General features: G+C 40.2%; 1 protein-coding gene across 1 annotated transcript in view; it reads left to right on the top strand.

Moving 5' to 3' along the window:
- The window catches only part of LOC110490089 (zona pellucida-like domain-containing protein 1), a 45,947-nt gene extending 22,563 nt beyond the window's left edge, over positions 1-23,384 (top strand). Inside the window, exons 7-11 of the mRNA XM_021563242.2 lie at positions 5,505-5,585; positions 5,686-5,857; positions 6,021-6,123; positions 21,479-21,508; positions 22,105-23,384. Coding sequence (XP_021418917.1) covers positions 5,505-5,585; positions 5,686-5,857; positions 6,021-6,123; positions 21,479-21,508; positions 22,105-22,280 — 562 coding nt within the window. The 3' untranslated portion in view covers positions 22,281-23,384. The remainder of the gene's footprint in view (positions 1-5,504; positions 5,586-5,685; positions 5,858-6,020; positions 6,124-21,478; positions 21,509-22,104) is intronic.
- Positions 23,385-23,624: the final 240 nt, after the last annotated feature.

Below are 23,624 nucleotides of genomic sequence, written 5' to 3' on the forward strand. Positions count from 1 at the left end.
TCGCTGGCCATTTCAGAAGACTGCCATTCCTGTCTTCAGGAAATCATGCACAGAATGAGCCGCATGGCTGGTGGCATTGTCATGCTGAAGGGTCATGTCAGGATTAGCCTGCAGGAAGGGTACCACATGACGAAGGAGGATGTCTTCCCTGTAACGCAAAAAACAACAAGCTCAGTCTGATGATGCTGTGACACACTGCCCCAGACCATGACAGACCCTCCACCTTCAAATTGATCCGGCTCCAGAGTACAGGCCGCGGTATAACGCTCATTCCTTCGACGATAAAATCAAATCCGACCATCACCCCTGGTGAAACAAAACCACGACGCATCAGTGAAGAGCACTTTTTGCCAGTCCTGTCTGGTCCAGCGACAGTGGGTTTGTGCCTATAGGTGACGTTTGTTGCCAGTGATGTCTGGTGAGGACCTGCCTTACAACAGGCCTACAAGCCCTCATTCCAGCCTCTCTCAGCCTATTGCGGACAGTCTGAGCACTGATGGAGGGATTGTGCGTTCCTGGTGAAACTCAGGCAGTTGTTGTCGCCATCCGGTACCTGTCCCACAGGTGTGATGTTCGGATGTACCGATCCTGTGCCGGTGTTACAAGTGGTCTGCCATTGCGAGGACGATCAGCTGTCCGTCCTGTCTCCCTGTAGCGCCGTCTTAGGCGTCTCACAGTACGGACTTTGCAATTTATTGCCCTGGCCACATCTGCAGTCCTCATGCCTCCTTGCAGCATGCCTAAGGCACGTTCACGCAGATGGGCATAATTATTTTGGTGTTTTTCAGTCAGTAGAAAGGCCTCTTTAGTCTCCTGAGTTTTCAGAACTGTGACCTTAATTGTCAACCATCTGTAAGCTGTTAGTGTCTTAATGACCGTTCCACAGGTGCATGTTCATTAATTGTTTATGGCTCATTCAACAAGCATGGGAAACAGTGTTTACACCCTTTACACTGAAGATCTGTGAAGTTATATGGATTTTTACAAATGATCTTTGAAAGACATGGTCTTGAAAAAGGCATGTTTCTTTTTTTGCTGAGTTAATTATTCTAGCCCAGGCTCAATTTAGATTTTGACCACTAGATGGCAGCTGTGTATGCAACGTTTTAGACTGATCCAATGAGCCATTGCATGTCTGTTCAAAATGTTGTATCAAGACTGCCCAAATGTGCCTAATTTGTTTATCAATACATTTTCAAGTTCATAATTGTGCACTCTCCTCAAACAATAGCAAGGTATTATTTCCCTGTAATAGCTACTGTAAATTGGACAGTGCAGTTAGATAAACCAGAATTTAAGCTTTCTGCCCATATCAGATAGGTCTATGTCCTGGGATTTTTTTTGTTACTTACAACCTTTTTCTAATCACATTAGCCTAGTTAGCTCAACCGTCCCATAGAGTTTAATTTGAGCTGGATCCTGCTGGAACAAGATCCGGCACCTCTCCATTTTGGACTGTTTTGTTCCGGAACCTATTTGGCCGGATCCTGTACCTCTCCTGGCATGAGAAACTATTTTAAATAAAAAAATTATAATAAAGGCGATCGAAGTTCATTCGAGTTGTCTATTATTTAACCTTTCTGATCTCCCCATCCCGGATCCGGGATCGTGAATACAGACTCAAGCTCATTACCATAACGCAACGTTAACTATTCATGAAAATCGCAAATGAAATGAAATAAATATGCTAGCTCTCAAGCTTAGCCTTTTGTTAACAACACTGTCATCTCAGATTTTCAAAATATGCTTCTCAACCATTGCAAAACAAGCATTTGTGTAACAGTATTGATGGCTAACGTAGCATTTAGCATTAGCATTCAGCTGGCAACATTGACACAAAAAAACAGAAAAGCATTCAAAATAATCATTTACCTTTGAAGAACTTCAGATGTTTTCAATGAGGAGACTCTCAGATAGCAAATGTTCAGTTTTTCCTGAAAGATTATTTGTTTAGGACAAATCGCTCCGTTTTCTGCGTCACGTTTAGCTATGAAAAAACCCCTGTATCCAGGATTGTGTAAATCTATCAGCAAGCTCATTAGCATAACACAACGTTAACTATTTATGAAAATCGCAAATGAAATGAAATAAATATGCCATCTCTCAAGCTTAGCCTTTTGTAAACAACACTGTCATCTCAGATTTTCAAAATATGCTTCTCAACCATAGGAAAACAATCATTTGTGTAAAAGTAGCTAGCTAGAGTTAGCATTTCGCGTTAGCATTTAGCGTTAGCATTAGCGTTAGCATCCAGCACGCAACATTAACAAAAACATAAAAGCCTTCAAATAAAATCATTTACCTTTGAAGAACTTCTGATGTTTTCAATGAGGATACTCTCAGTTAGATAGCAGATGCTCAGTTTTTCCAAAAAGATTCCTTGTGTATTAGAAATAGCTCCGTTTTATACATCACATTTGGCTACCAAAAAAAATCCATAAATTCAGTCCTCAAAACGCAAACTTTTTTCCAAATTAACTCCATAATATCGACTGAAAACATGGCAAACGTTGTTTAGAATCAATCATCAAGGTGTTTTTCACATATCTCTTCATTGATACATCGTTCTTGGACACATGCTTTCTCCCCTGAATCAAATGGTAAAGTAGAAGCAGCTGGCAATTGCGCACCGAATTCGACGCAGGACACCAGGCGGACACTTGGAAAATGTAGTCTCTTATGGTCAATCTTCCAATGATATGCCTACAAATACGTCACAATGCTGCTAAGACCTTGGGCGAACGACAGAAAGTGTAGGCTCATTCGTTGCGCAATCACAGCCATATAAGGAGAGAATGGAAAACAGAGCTTCAGAAATTCTGCTAATTCCTGGGTGATGCATCATCTTGGTTTCGCCTGTAGAATGAGTTCTGGGGCACTTACAGACAAAATCTTTGCAGATTCTGAAACTTCAGAGTGTTCTTGACAAAACTGTCAAGAATATGCATAGTCGAGCATCTTTTCGTGACAAAATATCGCGCTTAAAACGGGAACGTTTTTTATCCAAAAATGAAATAGCGCCCCTAGAGCTCTAACTGGTTAATTATCCTGCCTCCACAAAACAGCGTAATGTTAAAAAATAGATTTTCAGCCTGGGCCTAACATTCTAAGAGTTGATTTGGGTAGGCCCGGGTTTATGCTTTCTAACTTAACTTTCTATGATATTGCTCTCTCTCTCTCTACTCTGATAGACATGAGCCTGGATCTCTCAAGCGTTGCACTACATTATTTATTTCCTTATAGAATCATAGACACATGAAGGGTTCTGAATGAACTGCAGCTCCCCTGATCAATTGAAATACATTTACCAAAGTTATAGAATTACTGCTATCTGTTCAGAAAATAATTATAATTCAGAATAGCCTATTACACAATGAGAAGGCCTATAATTTAGCGACAGTGGATCAATAGCTGTGGATTGTAGCCTAATAACATGGACTAGTCTATAGTCAGGAATGTGCAGTAAATCTGGCAGTGAAAAAACAGCATGCAGACAAAACCTATTGCCTTTCGCAATATTTCAAATACAATCGAGGGAAAATACAGGTTGGAAAGCAAATGGCTCCTGCTGAAAAGAGAAGACTATGCTGTAGGCTACCAAAATATTTGATCAACTTTCAAATATTGTTTAGAGAGACTCTCTTTTGGCACGAGCGCATCGGCCATGCCATCACCAGAGAGTGAGCTGCGCATCATTGGGTGAGCCATTGAAACTGGAAAGCATTTTTAGGGCTATAATTTCCTCCTCGTATTGTAGCATGCAATATTTGTTTACGGAAACTCAAAGGAGTCATACCTAACCGCCCAGTGGCTTTCTATAGCACCCCTGCTGCAACCGCCATGCTCTACCAACTGACAGACCTGGCATCAGGATAAAGCGACTAAGGCGGCAGTTTTAATTCACTGAGGGGGCTACATTTTGGGGGGGGGGGGGGTTCTTGCATTGGAATTATATTGAATTCCGCTAATAATCACACTATACAACAATAAACATGAAGCTTTTGAAATCTGGTCTCAGCATTTTGTATTATTTTGAACATAAATCCAAGACACTGCATTTAGTATGATATGTTACGTTTTGTATGGTATGTATTATTTTAGAATGTCCATCCATTTTTGTATATATTGCGAATTTGGTAAAAGTACAATATGTTATGAATTTGCAAAACGTACAAATTGTAACTTTTTGGGCGATCCGACCAAATTCATATATATGTTCAGTTGGAGATCTATCATTCTCATTGAAAGCAAGTCTAAGAAGTAATAGATCTGTTCTATGTGCACTCTTCTATGCTTCCCATTAAGTTTTGTATTGAAAATACAATATTTTTGGTTATGGAAAATGTATTTCACAGCGGTTTAGATGGTACAATGATTCTCTACAGAATGACTGTTTTTTTGTCACAAACTGAAATTAGTCAAACTATTCCATTTTAGCAATCAGGAAATGGCGGTGGGATTTCTGCATATTGCACCTTTATGTAACCTTCTGCTTTATGTAACGATACCAAACGTAACATATCATACAAATTTAAGTGTCCCGGATTTACATTTACTACGTTTACTATGTCTAGTCTATGAAACTAGGCTGCCTACACACACCGCAGAGCACCCTGTCCATAATGCTGACACAGTGCTGCGGAGATACAGATTTTTTTGGGGGAGCCAACCTGTCACTCAATCATTTTAAACTTCTTAGCTATTTTTAAATAGGAACATGAAACTAAAACTGAGGGGGCTAAAGTTTGAATCTTTAGCCCCCTCGTGGTGCAGGCCCACCAACTGAGATACAGAGGACCATGGGATAATTATACAGGCTCATTACATTTTTATATTTTCTTGACCAAATAGAGTGTTGAACTAAAACAAAAATCAGGGAAATGCAAGAGGAGTGGCCCATAATGCTATTAACTGTGTCACTACTGTGTCAATTAAGAAACGCCCCACAAACATCACCCCATTGGCCCCATGTGGGTATTTGGTGGATAAGGTTGGCATGGGCTATTCCACAACAGCCTAACATGGGCCAGACCACAACAAGCCCACCCCAGCACAACACGGGCCAATGTGGACATGTTGCTGGGAAAATATGGCCTTATTTCAGGCAAAGTGAGGGCTGCCTTTACATATGGGCTGCCCACACTGGGAAACACTGGGCAAATGCTTTGGTGGCAAATGTAGAGCCAATGAGCCAAGGCCAAATGTTGGCAGCCTACATGGGGACAATATTTTAGCCCATATCGTGCCATTGGGGACTTGTTTGCTGGGGCCCCTCTGTCACTGACCCTACTATCTCTGCCGATAACACATGGTAGGACAGACACCATGACTGAAAGGGATGCAGCCTAATCCTCAGTGACTCAATGCTAACCTTGCTGGAGAAAGGGAGGCCCTTGTCCTGAGGTGATAAGACCAGACCCCTCTTTCAGATTGTTTGATCCTAGCGCAATCATTCCTATTTTAATTACCACTTACCATATTTTTCCTTCTCCCTGCTAAAATAGATGGAATGTTCTGATGGACTACTGTTACACCACTGCCTCTGGAAATCCAAATGATGAACTTCGCTATGACCTCTTCTTTAGGTAATTCTTATGCATGTTACTCTGAAGCAATTTCCTTGAACAGTGCGGTAGTGTGATTTTTCCCATCTGTTTTGTTGTTTTGTCTTTGTTTCTGAACCAGCTGTGACAAAGACCCACAGACAACTGTGTTTGAGAATGGGAAGAGTCAAATGGGCCGTTTCGCCTTTGAAGTGTTTCGCTTTGTCAAGCACAAGAACCAGAAAATGTCTACCGTCTTCCTGCACTGCGTTACCAAGCTGTGTCGAGCCGATGACTGCCCCATGCTCATGCCGGTGAGGTTCTGAGGGTGACCTCTGGCAATATTAGTCCAAAAGGCATTCACACCAAGATGAGAAACAAACCAATGACTTGGTACCGTTAATAACATGCTGGTAATTTGAACTCAAAGCAAAAATATTTGGATTAAAGACACATATCCCTGTCTTGTCTCCACAGATCTGTGGTAGTAGAAAGAAGCGGGACGTCTCAGAGAGGACGGAATCAAACTCTGCATCAGGAAACGCTATCATTACTGCTGGGCCAATAATCACAAGGAGCGGTACGCCTCGCAACTGTCCACCTCCTCCCTCCCCCTCAATCATCCGCCCCTGGCACATGCCCTATTCCAAATCCACCCCTGTACTAAAGAGTTGAATGAACAGGAGAGAATGCAGTCCTACCCAACGCAAGATCAAATTCTAATTTTGGTCTGAGTGGCCCAGCGGTCTAAGGCACTGCATCTCAGTGCTAGAGGTGTCACTACAGACACCCTGATTCGAATCCAGGCTGTATCACAACCGGTCGTGATTGGGAGTCCCATAGGGCGGTGCACAATTGGTCCGGGCTGGTGTAGGCTGTCATTGTATATAAGGATTTCTTCTAAACTGACTTGCCTAGTTAAATAAACGTTTTTAATGTACTCGCTGAGGTATATATGTGACCCGATTCAGGAAACTAGGCATAAATCGCAAGTCACCACTTCACAGGAGAGCAGTTTGAATGTAAACATTTTTTTTTAATCAAATGCGTTTTTTGGCAGAAATGCCTAATCGAACATGTGATCTTTCATGTGCGTTAATAACAAACTTGTATGCCATCTGTATATATGAATAAAGTTGTTAAATTACGAGCCTTGTTGGTTAAGCCACAGAAAAAGTTAGCAACCTTCCCACTAGCCATGATAATGTGGGCTGGACATGCCGAGAGAGGAGTTTGGATTGGTCTGCCATAAAGAAAGCGTCTGTCTATTTGAGCTCGTCAGTCTGTGTTGGTAAACCTGTCGAACGCAGCTTTATTATAAACGTATTGTGTAGTGGAGCAGCATAAGTGTTGCTCTCCATTTTCTGGAGGATCAAGTTTTGAAATCAGTGGAATTAGAGTATGATAGCTAAAGAGATGGAGAAAACACCTGTCTCCAGATTACGTCTTCAAACTAAGGATAGCCTTCCTGACAGGGAGATGTGTCCATGATGCATGTTGATAGTCTAGCGTTAGGTAGCTACATTTTCATATACTGCACATCTCAAATTTTGACAAAGGGGTTTAATTTCAAGCTAAAGTGTACTGTTAGCTAGCTAGCTAACATTAGCTGGCTGGCTCCCTATCTGACGTTATTATTTGTTTCCCAGAGCCGTTTGAATTTCTAGTTAGTCTAATGTTAGCTAGCTAATATTGGACCTGGTTGGTTAGCTCTCAACACTGTGGCATTGTTGCCACTTTGTTCATTGTTTAACTGGCTAACGTTAGCTGGCTGGCTCATTAGCTAACATGAAGTGTGTGTGATCTTAAACGTTGTTTACCTAGCTAGGTTCATTGTTTAGCTAGCTAGCTATATGTCTTAATGTGTACTGTTAGCTATCTAGCAAACATTACATAGCTGGCTCCCTAGAGGATGTTATTATTTGTTTCCCAGAGCTGTTTGCTATTCTAGTTAGAACCTAATGTTAGGCAGTGTTGGCACTTTGTTCACTATTGGTTAACTAGCTTACTTTGACGGAGACGGGCTTAGTCTGGCACACTTAAGATTCTCAATTTGGCTTCTTATCAGAAAGGCTCTGTGCTGCAATGGATAGTGCATTGGCCTTCTAGGCAAAATTGGTGAAGAGATTCAAATGTTGTTCGAGTCCCACTCAAATGTAACGTTTTGTCTCCTCCTTCCCTGGACAATGGAATGGAAAGAGTTATCTTTTACAAAATAGCAAATTGTCTAATCCTTGGGTTCCCAACCCTATTCACTCGGGGACCTACAGCATATTTCACACCTAAACTCAGCAAAAAAAGAAACACCCTCTCACTGTCAACTGCATTTATTTTCAGCAAACTTAACCTCTACTGACTGCCCATCCCGCATGCGGTAGCGTAATCATCGCCTGAAACTAATTAGCATAATGCAACGGACATAAATATCCCTAGAAAATATTCTTATATTCATGAAAATCACAAATGAAATATATTGAGACACAGCTTAGCCTTTTGTTAATCACCCCTGTCATCTCAGATTTTCAAAATATGCTTTAAAGCCAAAGCTAGACAAGCATTTGTGTAAGTTTATCGATAGCCTAGCATAGCATTTTGTCCAGCTAGCAGCAGGTAACTTGGTCACGGAAATCAGAAAAGCAATCAAATTAAATTGTTTACCTTTGATGAGCTTCGCATGTTTTCACTCACGAGACTCCCAGTTAGCTAGCCAATGTTCCTTTTTTCCCAAAATATTATTTTTGTAGGCGAAATAGCTCTGTTTGTTCTTCACGTTTGGCTGAGAAATCGCCCGGAAATTGCAGTCACGAAAACGTCGAAAAATATTCCAAATTAGCTCTATAATATCGACAGAAACATGGCAAACGTTGTTTATAATCAATCCTCAAGGTGTTTTTAAAATATCTATTCGATAATATATCCGTCGGGACAATTAGTTTTTCAGTAGGACCGATTGGAGTAATGGCTACCTCTGTATTTTACGCGATAGTCACCCTGGGAGCCATCAGGTGACCACTTACGCAATGTAGCCGCCTACGGCTATTCTTCAACATAAATGCGTAAAACTACATCACAATGCCGTAGACACCTTGGGGAATACGTAATAAGCTGGTTGATAGCACATTCACAGCTCAATAGGGACTCATTGGAACGCAGCGCTTTCAAAATATGGGGCACTCCCGGATTGGATTTTTCTGAGGCTTTCGCCTGCAACATCAGTTCTGTTATACTCACCGACAATATCTTTACAGTTTTGGAAACGTTAGAGTGTTTTCTACCCAAAGCTGTCAATTATATGGATATTCTAGCATCTTGTCCTGACAAAATATAATAACAACTTTTTTTTTCCAAAAATGAAAATACTGCCCCTAGAGTCGCAACAGGTTTTAACATGTAAAAATATTTGTATGAACATAAGATTCAACAACTGAGACAAACTTAACAAGTTCCACAGACATGTGACTAACAGAAATGGAATAATGTGTCCCTGAACAAAAGGGGGGGGGTCAAAAGTAACAGTCAGTATCTGGTGTGGCCACCAGCTGCATTAAATACTACTTCCTCATTGACTGCACCAGATTTGTCAGTGCTGTGAGATATTACCCCACTCTTCCACCAAGGCACCTGCAAGTTCCCGGACATTTCTGGGGGGAATGGCCGTTGCCCTCACCCTCAGATTCAACAGGTCCCAGACGTGCTCAATGGGATTGAGATCCGGGTCTTCGCTGGCCATGGCAGAACACTGACATTCCTGTCTTGCAGGCAATCATGCACAGAATGAGCAGTATGGCTGGTGGCATTGTCATGCTGAAGGGTCATGTCAGGATAAGCCTACAGGAAGGGTACCACATGAGGGAGGAGGATGTCTTCCCTGTAACGCACAGCATTGAGATTGCCTGCAATGACAACAAGCTAAGTCTGATGATGCTGTGACACACCGCCCCAGACCACGATGGACCCTCCACCTCCAAATCGATCCGGCTCCAGAGTGCAGGCCTCGGTGTAATGCTCATTCCTTCGACAATAAACGCGAATCCTACCAACGTCCCTGGTGAGGCAAAACCACGACTTGTCAGTGAAGACCACTTTTTGCCAGTCCTGTCTGGTCCAGCAACGGTGGGTTTGTGCCCATAGGCGAAGTTGTTGCCAGTGATGTCTGGTGAGGATCTGCCCTATTTCAAATACAATCGAGGGAAAATACAGGTTGGAAAGCAAATGGCTCCTGCTGAAAAGAGAAGACTGTGCTATAGGCTACCAAAATATTTGATCAACTTTCAAATATTGTTTAGAGAGACTCTCTTTTGGCACGAGCGCATGGGCCATCACCAGCGAGTGAGCTGCGCATCAATGGGTGAGTCATTGAAACTGTAAAGCATTTTTAGGGCTATAATTTCCTCCTCATATTGTAGCATACAATATGTGTCTCCACACACCTAGGCTATTGATGGATTCCAGACAATGACGTTTTTATTGCTCTCAGATTCTGTTTGTCGTTGTCAAAGTAGCCTCCAGGCTCCAGTCAAATGACATAGAATTGCATGAAATACGTTTATAAAAGGCCAACATTTTCCCTGGCCCCTAGGCTACATTTTTGTTTAACTAGCTAACGTTAGCTGGCTGGCTCGTTAGTTAACATTACATGACGTGTATACAACACCAGTTGAATATGGCCAGTGTCAGTAAACGTCTGTAAAAAAGCGTACTGAAGTTGTTGCCAGCAGAGCTGGTTAGGCAGTTTTCATGTTATCCAGAGGTAAATTGTCGGCCAGAGCTGTGCGCTCTGAGCGAAATGAAATGGGTGGGGAGAAAGTTTAGGAGGTTGTGAACAATGCTGAATGGGTGTAGACAAAGAGCTCTTCACTGGATACCAAAACATTAAAAGGCGATTTTCTCAAAAGTGAGTTTACAAGTTGATCAACTTTTAAAGAACAATTACTTTCCCATTGTTCCTCAAATGCAGTGTATGATATACCATTTTGTAGCTCTGTGGCTCTGCTTTTATCCAATGTAAAAAACACTATTTCACATTTTGCATTTCACATTTCACAATTGTACAATCTTTGAAAAGATCAATGGTTATTTTCAAAATTCTGACAAATTGGTTGTTGATCATTGCTAGACAACCATTTTCAAGTCTTGCCATAGATTTTCAAGCAGATTTAAGTCAAAAGTGTAACTTGGCCACTCAGGAACATTCACTGTCTTCTTGGTAAGCAACTCCAGTGTAGATTTGGCCTTTGTCCTGTTGAAAGGTAAATTCATCTCACAGTGTCTGGTGAAAAGCAAACTGAACCTCTAGAATTTTGCCTGTGCTTAGCTCCAGTCCATAATTGTTTTTTTCCTGAAAAACTCCAGTCCCCAGTCCTTAACAATTACAAGCATACCAATGACATTATGCAGCCTCCAATGCTTGAAAATATGGACTGTGGTAATCCGTAATGTGCCGCATTGGATTTTCCCCCAAACACTTTGTTTTCAGAACAAAAGTGAGTTGCTTTGCAACATTTGTGCAGTATTACTTTGATGCCGTGTTGCAAACAGGATGCATGATTTGGAATATGTTTTTCTGTGCAGGCTTCCTTCTTTTTAACTCTGTCAATTAGGTTAATATTGTGGAGTAACTACAATGTTGTTAAAACCTGTTATGGCAAGGGAACTCCACCCCCCCATTCAGCTGAAAAGGTGGCGCAGGGAATTCAAAAATATTCTTTAGAAATATTTAACTTTCACACATTAACAAGTCCAATAGCTCAAATGAAAGATAAACATCTTGTTCATCTACCCATCATGTCTGATTTTTAAAATGTTTTACAGCAAAAACACAACATATATTTATGTTAGACCACCACCAAATCAAAGGGAAAACACATCCATTTTTTCCAGCCAAAGATAGTCACAAAAGCAGGATTAGAGATAAAATGAATCACTAACCTTTTGAAAATCTTCATCAGATGCCACTCATATGACATGTTACACAATACATTTATGTTTTGTTCGATAATATGCATATTTATATCCACAAATCTCGGTTTACATTGACGCTGATGTTCAGAACTGCCTCCAAAATATCCAGAGGAATTATAGAAAGCTACGCCAGATAACAGAAATACTCATCATAAACTTTGACTAAAGATACATGTTCTACATATAATTAAAGATACACTGGTTCTTAATGCAACCGCTGTGTCAGAATATTTTAAAACGATACTGAAAAAGCCTAACATTACAATAATCTGAGACAGTGCTCAGACGTAAAAGTATTTCTCCGCCATGTTGGAGTCAACAGAAATACGAAATTACAACATAAATATTCCCTTACCTTTGATGATCTTTCATCAAAATGTATTGCAAGGAGTCCTAGTTCCACAATAAATTGTGGTTTTGTTCCATAATGTCCAATACTAGTGTCCAAGTAGCTGCATTTGCTATCACTTTCAGCTCACGTGCCCAAAAACTGACTGCTCGTCCAGGATAACTCGCACGAAAACTTCCAAAAGATATATTCCAGGTCGAATAAACTGGTCAAACTAAGTAGAGAATCAATCTTCAGGATGTTATTATCATATATATCCAATAAAGTTCCAACCGGATCATACGTTTTCAGCTGGAGCCAAATGGAACGGCGGTAGCACCCATAGAGAAATGCGCCACAGGAAAATGGTATTCTGTCGGGACACTGACTATTTCCCCTCCCATTCGGTCAAAGTTCACAGCAAATGCTCCATTACACTTTCTACTGAATGACGACATCTAGTGGAAGGCGTAGGAAGTGCTACCAGATCCATATCTTGTTGGGAAAGGAGACATCAAAGTTGGCCCACATTCAGAATTTCACTTCTTGTTTGGAAGATTGCCTGCCCTATGAGTTATGTTATACTCACAGACATAATTCAAACACTTTTAGAAACTTCAGAGTGTTTTCTATCCAATAGTAATAATAATATGAATACAGTGCCTTGCGAAAGTATTCGGCCCCCTTGAACTTTGCGACCTTTTGCCACATTTCAGGCTTCAAACATAAAGATATAAAACTGTATTTTTTTGTGAAGAATCAACAACAAGTGGGACACAATCATGAAGTGGAACGACATTTATTGGATATTTCAAACTTTTTTAACAAATCAAAAACTGAAAAATTGGGCGTGCAAAATTATTCAGCCCCCTTAAGTTAATACTTTGTAACGCCACCTTTTGCTGCGATTACAGCTGTAAGTCGCTTGGGGTATGTCTCTATCAGTTTTGCACATTGAGAGACTGAATTTTTTTCCCATTCCTCCTTGCAAAACAGCTTGAACTCAGTGAGGTTGGATGGAGAGCATTTGTGAACAGCAGTTTTCAGTTCTTTCCACAGATTCTCGATTGGATTCAGGTCTGGACTTTGACTTGGCCATTCTAACACCTGGATATGTTTATTTTTGAACCATTCCATTGTAGATTTTGCTTTATGTTTTGGATCATTGTCTTGTTGGAAGACAAATCTCCGTCCCAGTCTCAGGTCTTTTGCAGACCCCATCAGGTTTTCTTCCAGAATGGTCCTGTATTTGGCTCCATCCATCTTCCCATCAATTTTAACCATCTTCCCTGTCCCTGCTGAAGAAAAGCAGACCCAAACCATGATGCTGCCACCACCATGTTTGACAGTGGGGATGGTGTGTTCAGAGTGATGAGCTGTGTTGCTTTTACGCCAAACATAACGTTTTGCATTGTTGCCAAAAAGTTCAATTTTGGTTTCATCTGACCAGAGCACCTTCTTCCACATGTTTGGTGTGTCTCCCAGGTGGCTTGTGGCAAACTTTAAACAACACTTTTTATGGATATCTTTAAGAAATGGCTTTCTTGCCACTCTTCCATAAAGGCCAGATTTGTGCAATATACGACTGATTGTTGTCCTATGGACAGAGTCTCCCACCTCAGCTGTAGATCTCTGCAGTTCATCCAGAGTGATCATGGGCCTCTTGGCTGCATCTCTGATCAGTCTTCTCCTTGTATGAGCTGAAAGTTTAGAGGGACGGCCAGGTCTTGGTAGATTTGCAGTGGTCTGATACTCCTTCCATTTCAATATCATCGCTTGCACAGTGCTCCTTGGGATGTTTAAAGCTTGGGAAATCTTTTCGTATCCAAATCCGGCTTTAAACTTCTTCACAACAGTATCTCGGACCTGCCTGGTGTGTTCCTTGTTCTTCATGATGCTCTCTGCGCTTTTAACGGAGACTATCACAGTGCAGGTGCATTTATACAGAGACTTGATTACACACAGGTGGATTGTATTTATCATCATTAGTCATTTAGGTCAACATTGGATCATTCAGAGATCCTCACTGAACTTCTGGAGAGAGTTTGCTGCACTGAAAGTAAAGGGGCTGAATAATTTTGCACGCCCAATTTTTCAGTTTTTGATTTGTTAAAAAAGTTTGAAATATCCAGTAAATGTTGTTCCACTTCATGATTGTGTCCCACTTGTTGATTCTTCACAAAAACAGTTTCATATCTTTATGTTTGAAGCCTGAAATGTGGCAAAAGGTCGCAAAGTTCAAGGGGGCCGAATACTTTCGCAAGGCACTGTATATTAGCAATCTAGGACAGAGTATGATGCAGTTCACTATGGGCACGCAATTCATCCGAAGTGAAAATACTGCCCCCTATCCTCAACAAGTTTTAATCCATCCTCAGTTTTCTCCTATCACAGCAATTAAACTCGGTTTTAAAGTCACCATTGGCCTGACGGTAAAGTCCTTGAGCGGTTTCCTTCATCTCCGGCAACTGAGTTTAGAAGGATGCCTGTATCTTTTTGTAGTGACTTGGTGTATTGATACACCATCCAAAGTGTCATTAATAACTTGACCATGCTCAAAGTGATATTCAATGTCTGCTTTTGTACCCATCTACCAATGGTTGCCCTTCTTTGCAAGGCATTGGAAAACCTCCCTGGTCTTTGTGGTTGAATCTGTGCTTGAAATTCACTGCTTGACTGAGGGACCTTAGAATTATCTGTATGTGTGGGGTATAGAAAGGAGGTAGTCATTCAAAAATCATGTTAAACACTATTATTGCACACACTGTGTCCATGCAATGTATTATGTGACTTGTTAAGCAAACTTGTTAAGGCTTGCCATAACAAAGGGGTTTTATACTTATTGACTCAAGACATTTCAGCTTTTCATTTTTTATTAACTTGTAAAAATGTCAAAAAACATCAATCCACTTTTACATTAGGGGACCAAAACGTTTTACATTTAATCCATTTTAAATCCAGGCTGTAACACAACAAAAAGTCCAACATTATTGGCACTCCTGATAATGATGAGCAAAAAAGACTGTATAAAATAAATAATAAAAATACTGAGCCTTATTGTATGCTCAAAACATTTGAAAATGCTGTTTTATTCTAATACAATTGCAATACAATTAAGACGGAATATTTGTTCCTCTCAAAGATATAGGTGTGGCACGACAATGGGCCTCAGGATCTCGTAATGTTATCTCTGTGCATTCAAATTGCCATCAATAAAATACAATTGTGTTTGTTGTCCTTAGCTTGTGCTACGGACAATGGGGCACTCTGTTCACAATGTTGACATCAGCAAACCGCTCGCCCATCCAACGCCATAAATGTGGTCTGTGCTTGTGAGGCAGGTTGGACGTACTGCCAAATTCTCTAAAACGATGTTGGATGTGGCTTATTGCAGAGAAATTAACATTAAATTATCTGGCAACAGCTCTGGTGGACATTCCCGCAGTCAGCATGCCAATTGTATGCTCCCTCAAAACTTGAGACATCTGTGGCATTGTGTTGTGTGAGAAAACGGCACATTTTACAGAGGCGTTTTTTTGTCCCCAGCATGCTGTTTAATTAATCAACTGGATTATCTTGGCAATGGAGAAATGCTTACTAACAAGTTGTAAACAAATGTGCACAGAATCTGAGCGAAATAAGATATTTGTGAGTATGGACAATTTCGGGGTTATTTTATTTTAGCTCATGAAACATGTGACCAAAACTTTACATCTTGCATTTATATTTTTGATCAGTGTAATTTCTTATACCTAACATGCTGACCAGACCGGACACATTGCAAAATAATTTAGAAATCCATGTTATGCAATTATTGCACCCACACTGGTTGCGCACGTCAACGTGCGTCAGGCAGGTACAGGACAGCAGGGCAAGCAGAATGGTCAGAACTGGGAAAAACTAGGAAACAGAACTAGAGAAACAGGAAGGCGGGAACGCTTGTAAGACCTGACAAGACGAACTTGCAACAAACAGAGAGCACAGGTATAAATACATCGGGGATAATAGCAAGATGGGTGACACCTGGAAGGGGATGGAGACAAACAAAGACAAGTGAAACCGATCAGGGTGTGACAAACCATTCTCTTAAAGTGCCTTGTGGATCTCTCCATTTAGAGCAACCAACATCAATAATATCTTATAACAATAACTCTTATTACTCCATGTCATCAATCAAATCAAATGTATTTATAAAGCCCTTGTTACATAAGCAGATGTCACAATGTGCTTATACAGAAACCCAGCCTAAAACCCCAAACAGCAAGCAATGCAGAAGCACAGTGGCTAGGAAAAACAACCTAGCCCTTTTACACATACGAACACATGGGTGTGATAATTTTACAGTGGTCCCTACAGCGTACGCTCAAACTGGTGTGATTAGAACACTTAGAATGTCCAGTTACGATTGACACAACAGTCAGTGTTTGAGCTGGCCACACTGATTTAGCACAGAAACATTTTGCACAAACAGTCTTAACATTATGTCCTCATGTGAGCAGTTTATTTTTGGATGCAATGTTCTGTGAATGTCTGAAGTAGAGACAGCATAACACAATTCTGATCCAAACCAGAAAATGTAAGCTACATTAGTCGTAGCGCTAACTGAAGAAAGAGTGACCTAACACAAGCGGTCATATTTAGCTAACTCTTGGCTGACCGAAACCATATTATAAATTGGCTAATAGAAATTACTATGTACAATTCATCACATCATGTGTGACCTCACCAGTGATCAAAATAATTGACAAACACTTTCCAAAAATCAAAAGTAATCCGACAATGGGTAGTTTGTGCGCCATCATAATTGTTTTTCCGCGTCAACCAAAGACAAGAGGTTACAAGATGAGTTGGGTCTGTTTGCATCATTCACTTCCATAATTCAATTCCAGAAGTTTACTCGAAAGATGGGTGAACCATCCCTTCACTTCATTTTATTATAACATCTTCGGTCTGACAGACATTTACCTGACAGCTAGAATGCATTGTAAGATGTCAACAAACATTGCACCACAAGTGGCTGGCAATTAGCTTAGAATTAATTAACTCATCATAATCAGTACAACCTTCAAAGTATTTTACACACATCACCAGTACTTGAAACCATGTCAATACAACTGTAAGTACATTATTCTCCATATCGACATATGGTGTGCTACAGTAGAAACGACAACACGATATATAAAAATTATAATGATAGCGTAATAAGGCACTTACTTTGATAGGAACGCACACATGTCCAAAGTTATTACTAATAGTGGAGGCAATGCGGGCAACAGATAGAAAATGTGCCAGGGGGTAAAAAGTTAGTGCTCTCATCGTAGAGATAAGTTTGTCCTGCTCAGTAATACCTCAAACATAAATAGTCGCCCACAGTGAAATGGGTTACTTCTATGTGAATTAATGAGGAGGTGGAACACACCTCAATTAAAACTGTTGCTAGAAAATACATTCAAATTGACAAGTTGAGAAAGCTTATAGATAATTAGCAGGCAGCGTGCCTTGGTTTGAGGGCTGCGTGGGTTAACTGTCCTGTTGAGTAACAATCACATTTTGTAACAGTGAGTGCATTCTGACATCAGGCCCATTAAAAAAGCTCATGCTGGGGCAACCGTAATAGATATTTGGAACTCACATGTGAAAAGGCTAGAAAGGCAGAAACCTAGAGAGAAACCAGGCTCCTGAGGGGTAGCCAGTCCTGTTCTAGCTGTGCTGGGTGGAGATTATACAAGTACGTGGCCATTAAGGCCAGCTCGTTCTTCAAGATGTCCAAACATTCATAGATGACCAGCAGGGTCAACTAATAATCATATTGGTTGTGGAGGGTGCAACAGGTCAGCACCTCAGGAGTAAGCGGGAGAGAGGGTTATCTCAGCATAACTTTCACTCTGAACTCTCTAAAAATATTCCCCCACATAGCTTTCAACAGCTATCCCCAATTGAAATGTAAAAGTTTATCGCAATAACAAGAAGATCTGATAATATAACCTAAAGCTGATCAATGTCTTTACATTTCTTATTTCAGTTACATTCTTAGGTCAGGATAGTTGTTGATGGTGATAGTACTTTCTTGGGCGACCTCCAATCTCCACCCAAAACCACAAATTCCTTTAATTTACATGGTTAAACAATATGTGCGAAAAATATTTTTGGTGAACAAATGTTTTATCTTGCCGTTATTGTAGGGTTGGTAGCAACATTGTGGAAATCTGCTGCAGCTCAAGTCAACTACAAACTCCACAATAGAATGCTCTCTCTATGGGCTGGTTGGCTAGCTCACTAGCAAACTTTGGTTCACACAATAATACCAAAGACTATCAGCATGTAACGTAGCTAGTTAGCTGTAAAATCACCTAAACAAACTGCACTATCAATTTAGATGTCTACAATCTCATCATGTTCAACCTGCAGATCAATGTGCCCCACAGAGTGGAATATAACTTTCGCAACAGCAGATATACTTTGAGGAGATGGGGAATGTTGCCCATGCTACGTTGAAGGGCCGCACGGTGCATTCTGGGTGATTCTGGGACAAGGAGCACAATCTATCAAGGAGTGAATGGGAGTCTATTGGGAGCTAGCTAAAAAAAACATTAGCACGAATTTCATCAACAAGAAGTACAACATTACAAATATTTTTCAAGATGTGAGATAATTAACTTGCTCTCTGTAGTATCGTATAGCTTTGGAATCGTGACACGTTTCTCGGCATATACACTGACTGATTCAGTCAGTAGTGCTGAAGGTCCACGCTGAAGCGCGATTGAAATGTATAGGCAATGTTCCCACATTCAGAGACTGCATTTACGGTAAACGCTGCAAATGTCACCTCAATAGGTTACTACCTTTAAATTTCAACCGCGCCACGGTGCCGATCTTCAGCACAACAGATTAATATCTAGGCCCTGCTGATGTATTTAGACTAAACTTGAATTGTCTCCCATTTACACCAATTTATGTGAAAATCTGAGTTATGTGTGCAGATCTTAAGTTTCAATGCATGCAAGTTTATTGTTCTGCCATTGAAAAAAGGCAGTTAACTCACTGTTCCTAGGCAGAAATGAAAATAAGAATTTGTTATTAACTGACTTGCCTAGTTTAAAAAATGTTTTTGCCTGGTTAAATAAAATAAAATATATAAAAAGTTGTGGGGTATAGTTAATTAAAATCAGATCACATTTTGTTGTTCACATACACATATTTAGCAGATGTTATTGCGGATGTAGCGAAATAATTGTGTTCCGAGCTTGTGTGTATTCATAACAATACACACAAATCAAAAAGTAAAATAATGGAGTTAAGAAATGAATAAATATTTGGATGAGCAATGTCAGAGTGGCATTGAAAAGGTAGAATAGAATACAGTATATATAGTGGGGCAAAAAAGTATTTAGTCAGCAACCAATTGTGCAAGTTCTCCCACTTAAAAAGATGAGAGAGGCCTGTAATTTTCATCATAGGTACACTTCAACTATGACAGACAAAATGAAAAAAAAAATCCAGAAAATCACATTGTAGGATTTTTTATGAATTTATTTGCAAATTATGGTGGAAAATAAGTATTTTGGTCAATAACAAAAGTTTATCTCAATACTTTGTTATATACCCTTTGTTGGCAATGACAGAGGTCAAACGTTTTCTGTAAGTCTTCACAAGGTTTTCACACACTGTTGCTGATATTTTGGCCCATTCCTCCATGCAGATCTCCTCTAGAGCAGTGATGTTTTAGGGCTGTTGCTGGGCAACACGGACTTTCAACTCTCTCCAAAGATTTTCTATGGGGTTGAGATCTGGAGACTGGCTAGGCCACTCCAGGACCTTGAAATGCTTCTTACAAAGCCACTCCTTCGTTGCCCGGGCGGTGTGTTTGGGATCATTGTCATGCTGAAAGACCCAGCCACGTTTCATCTTCAATGCCGTTGCTGATGGAAGGAGGTTTTCACTCAAAATCTCACGATACATGGCCCCATTCATTCTTTCCTTTACACGGATCAGGCGTCCTTGTCCCTTTGCAGAAAAACAGCCCCAAATGATGATGTTTCCACCCCCAAATGATGATGTTTCCACCCCCATGCTTCACAGTAGGTATGGTGTTCTTTGGATGCAACTCAGCATTCTTTGTCCTCCAAACACGACGAGTTGAGTTTTTACCAAAAAGTTATATTTTGGTTTCATCTGACCATATGACATTCTCCCAATCTTCTTCTGGATCATCCAAATGCTCTCTAGCAAACTTCAGACGGGCCTCGACATGTACTGGCTTAAGCAGTGGGACACATCTGGCACTGCAGGATTTGAGTCCCTGGCGGCGTAGTGTGTTACTGATGGTAGGCTTTGTTACTTTGGTCCCAGCTCTCTGCAGGTCATTCACTAGGTCCCCCCGTGTGGTTCTGGGATTTTTGCTCACCGTTCTTGTGATCATTTTGACCCCACTAGGTGAGATCTTGCGTGGAGCCCCAGATCGAGGGAGATTATCAGTGGTCTTGTATGTCTTCCATTGCCTAATAATTGCTCCCACAGTTGATTTATTAAAACCAAGCTGCTTGCCTATTGCAGATTCAGTCTTCCCAGCCTGGTGCAGGTCTACAATTTTGTTTCTGGTGTCCTTTGACAGCTCTTTGGTCTTGGCCATAGTGGAGTTTGGAGTGTGACTGTTTGAGGTTGTGGACAGGTGTCTTTTATACTGATAACAAGTTCAAACAGGTGCCATTAATACAGGTAACGAGTGGAGGACAGAGGATCCTCTTAAAGAAGAAGTTACAGGTCTGTGAGAGCCAGAAATCTTGCTTGTTTGTAGGATTTATTTTTCTCATTTTGTCTGTCATAGTTGAAGTGTACCTATGATGAAAATTACAGGCCTCTCTCATCTTTTTAAGTGGGAGAACTTGCACAATTGGTGGCTGACTAAATACTTTTTTGCCCCACTCAGCATATGAAAGTAAAGTGGGATGGAAATATTATTAAAGTGACCAAAGTTGCTTAGGAGCTAGAAGCAGAGCTGCCATGTCTGTCAGCGCCATCTTCTCATCACCCCTAATTTTAGGTCTATATCAGATACTTTCATATACCTGATGTGCGCTTGATTTAATTTCACAGACCCAATGAAGCAGTCATTGGGTCCAGCAGCACACCACCCTGCATACCACTGCTGGCTTGCTTCTGGAGCTAGGCAGGGTTGGTCCTGGTCAGTCCCTGGATGGGAGACCAGATGCTGCTGGAAGTGGTGTTGGAGGGCCAGTAGGAGGCACTCTTTCCTCTGGTCTAAATAATATCCCAATACCCCAGGGCAGTGATTGGGGACACTGCCCTGTGTACGGGGATGTTAAATGGGTGTCCTGACTCTCTGAGGTCATTAAAGAGCCCATGGCACTTCGTAAGAGTAGGGGTGTTAACCCTGGTGTTCTGGCTAAATTCCCAATCTGGCCCTCAAAACCATTACGGTCACCTAATAATCCCCGGTTTACAATTGGCTCATTCATCCTGTTACTATCCCCCAGGTCGTTGCTGTAAATGAGAATGTGTTCTCAGTCAATTTACCTGGTAAAATAACAGATAAAAAAACACATTAATAATTGTATGTGTATTTGACCCAGGTCTGGTACATGTAGAGAAGTGGCGTACTCCTAAATTTCCTTTTTATGTTCCACAGATGACACTCCAATGAACAACTCACAACTAGGTAAGCCCTTCATATTTAGTTCCTGATAATCTACCCAAACTCTTGTTCCTTCTGATTCCCTTCCAAAATGAATATTAGCATTTTTTGCACTTCATGTCCAAATCATCTTAAAGTAACTTGATTTCGCTACACAATATATTTTACATACTTAAATATGATTTGGACATGAAATGCACATTTGGAAGTGGCCAGGTAAACAAAACCTATCCAAAATGGATTGCTGTCATACCTTGTCAATAGACTGCTTACAGAGTAAAGAAACCAATATTTGTCATTTGAATGAACTATCCCTTTAACATTGCAGCGCAGAAATAAGTGTCAATAACATTGTAATAGTATGGCAATAAGTTGAGTTAAAGTATGTGTAAACTTGTTCGGATTTCTGTTTAGCATCGCGCATTAAAAGATACCAATAGGATTTTTACATTGTTGCGACTAATCTTCCTTTAACAACTTTTGATGCAAGAAATTCTAAAGAAATACTGAAATAGCAATGTCCCCGTTACTTTTATTCTTAGATTTTAGCAGGCATTATCATTATTCTCATAATAATCAACTCCCCTATTTCTTTCATTGGTCTTTTTTGTTTGTTGTAGCTCAACTAAACAGCCCAGTGTTTCGGATGAACACGGTGACCAGCGCACTTATCTCAGGCATCATCATCCTTGGTGTAATGAGCCTGTGTTTCTTCATCTTATCCCTTACCCTTCTCAAGGGCAAGAGGGCCCCACCGACCATCTTGTCGGGGGCTTGCAACCCAGCTTTCAACTAACTCCAGTGATCGCCCCTGCTCCCAAGATCTTGCCTTCCCCCTCTCCATGAGGACACTACATAGAAGGAGAGAGTGGGACTCACATGTACACATTTAGAGTAGAGTGAAAAGCCCAAATTGTTCATTTATATGAATGTAAACTGTACTGTATAATTCATGTTAGCATAGGTATAGTTGACATCTCGAGAATGTATATTTCTTTGTATGTATTGTACTTATATTGTTTCAACCCAGTGACAGTCCGGTTATTGTTAGGCGTTTCATTTGCAAAGTGGATTTCAGTTCAATTTAATGCCTCAGCTACTCGGCATGCAATTGCAGGGTGAAGGATAATTTACAAGAAATGCATATAGTCTAGAATAAACTGGTCTAACACCAAATGATTGTTTAGTTGGTACGTTTACAGGGAGAAATGTAAACAGTGTCCTTGAAATGGATATAAATGAGTGACCTCTAAACAACATCCTATGCAATAATTTTAAAAACTCAGAAAAGATCCTGGGGTTGGATTTTGTTAATTTCCTGAAAAGACTTAGACTAAAGCTAAAACAAAAACGTACTAGTTACATTTTATATCCATTATGTTATTAATATTGCTGATAGGTACCATAGTTAGTATAATGATTATAATACATTAATTGAGAGGTCATTACTCATGAATGCTAGGTAAATGCTCTACCTAAATGAATGCAATCTTCAAATAGTTTTACTAGTTTAAATTACATTTTGGATTGTCATTAGGCTTTTTAGTCAAATGTGTATGAAGAGTTTAATTCCAAAACGCTATAATATACATTTTCTGAAATGTTGGTTATATTAGCTTTTATTGTTTAAATAAATTCTGAAAGGGATTGGTCTGTTTGTTTGAAATCTACAAAAAAATGGTTTCATTTCAGAGAGAGAAAAAAAATCATGTTTTGTTGCAAAATGCTATATATCCGCCTCCCTTTCAGAGAACAAAGTAGCACAGCTAGGTTTTATGAAGTCAAATGTGACATAACTACTTATAAATGACTGTACAAAATATACCTTTGTGACATCAATATATAATGACGAAAATGTTATATATATATATATATATATACAGTGCCTTGCGAAAGTATTCAGCCCCCTTGAACTTTGCAACCTTTTGCCACATTTCAGGCTTCAAACATAAAGATATAAAACTGTATTTTTTTGTGAAGAATCAACAACAAGTGGGACACAATCATGAAGTGGAACGACATTTATTGGATATTTCAAACTTTTTTAACAAATCAAAAACTGAAAAATTGGGCGTGCAAAATTATTCAGCCCCCTTATGTTAATACTTTGTAGCGCCACCTTTTGCTGCGATTACAGCTG

This window comes from Oncorhynchus mykiss, chromosome 15, assembly GCF_013265735.2.
Source record: "Oncorhynchus mykiss isolate Arlee chromosome 15, USDA_OmykA_1.1, whole genome shotgun sequence".
In the NCBI taxonomy this organism is placed as follows: Eukaryota; Metazoa; Chordata; class Actinopteri; order Salmoniformes; family Salmonidae; genus Oncorhynchus; species Oncorhynchus mykiss.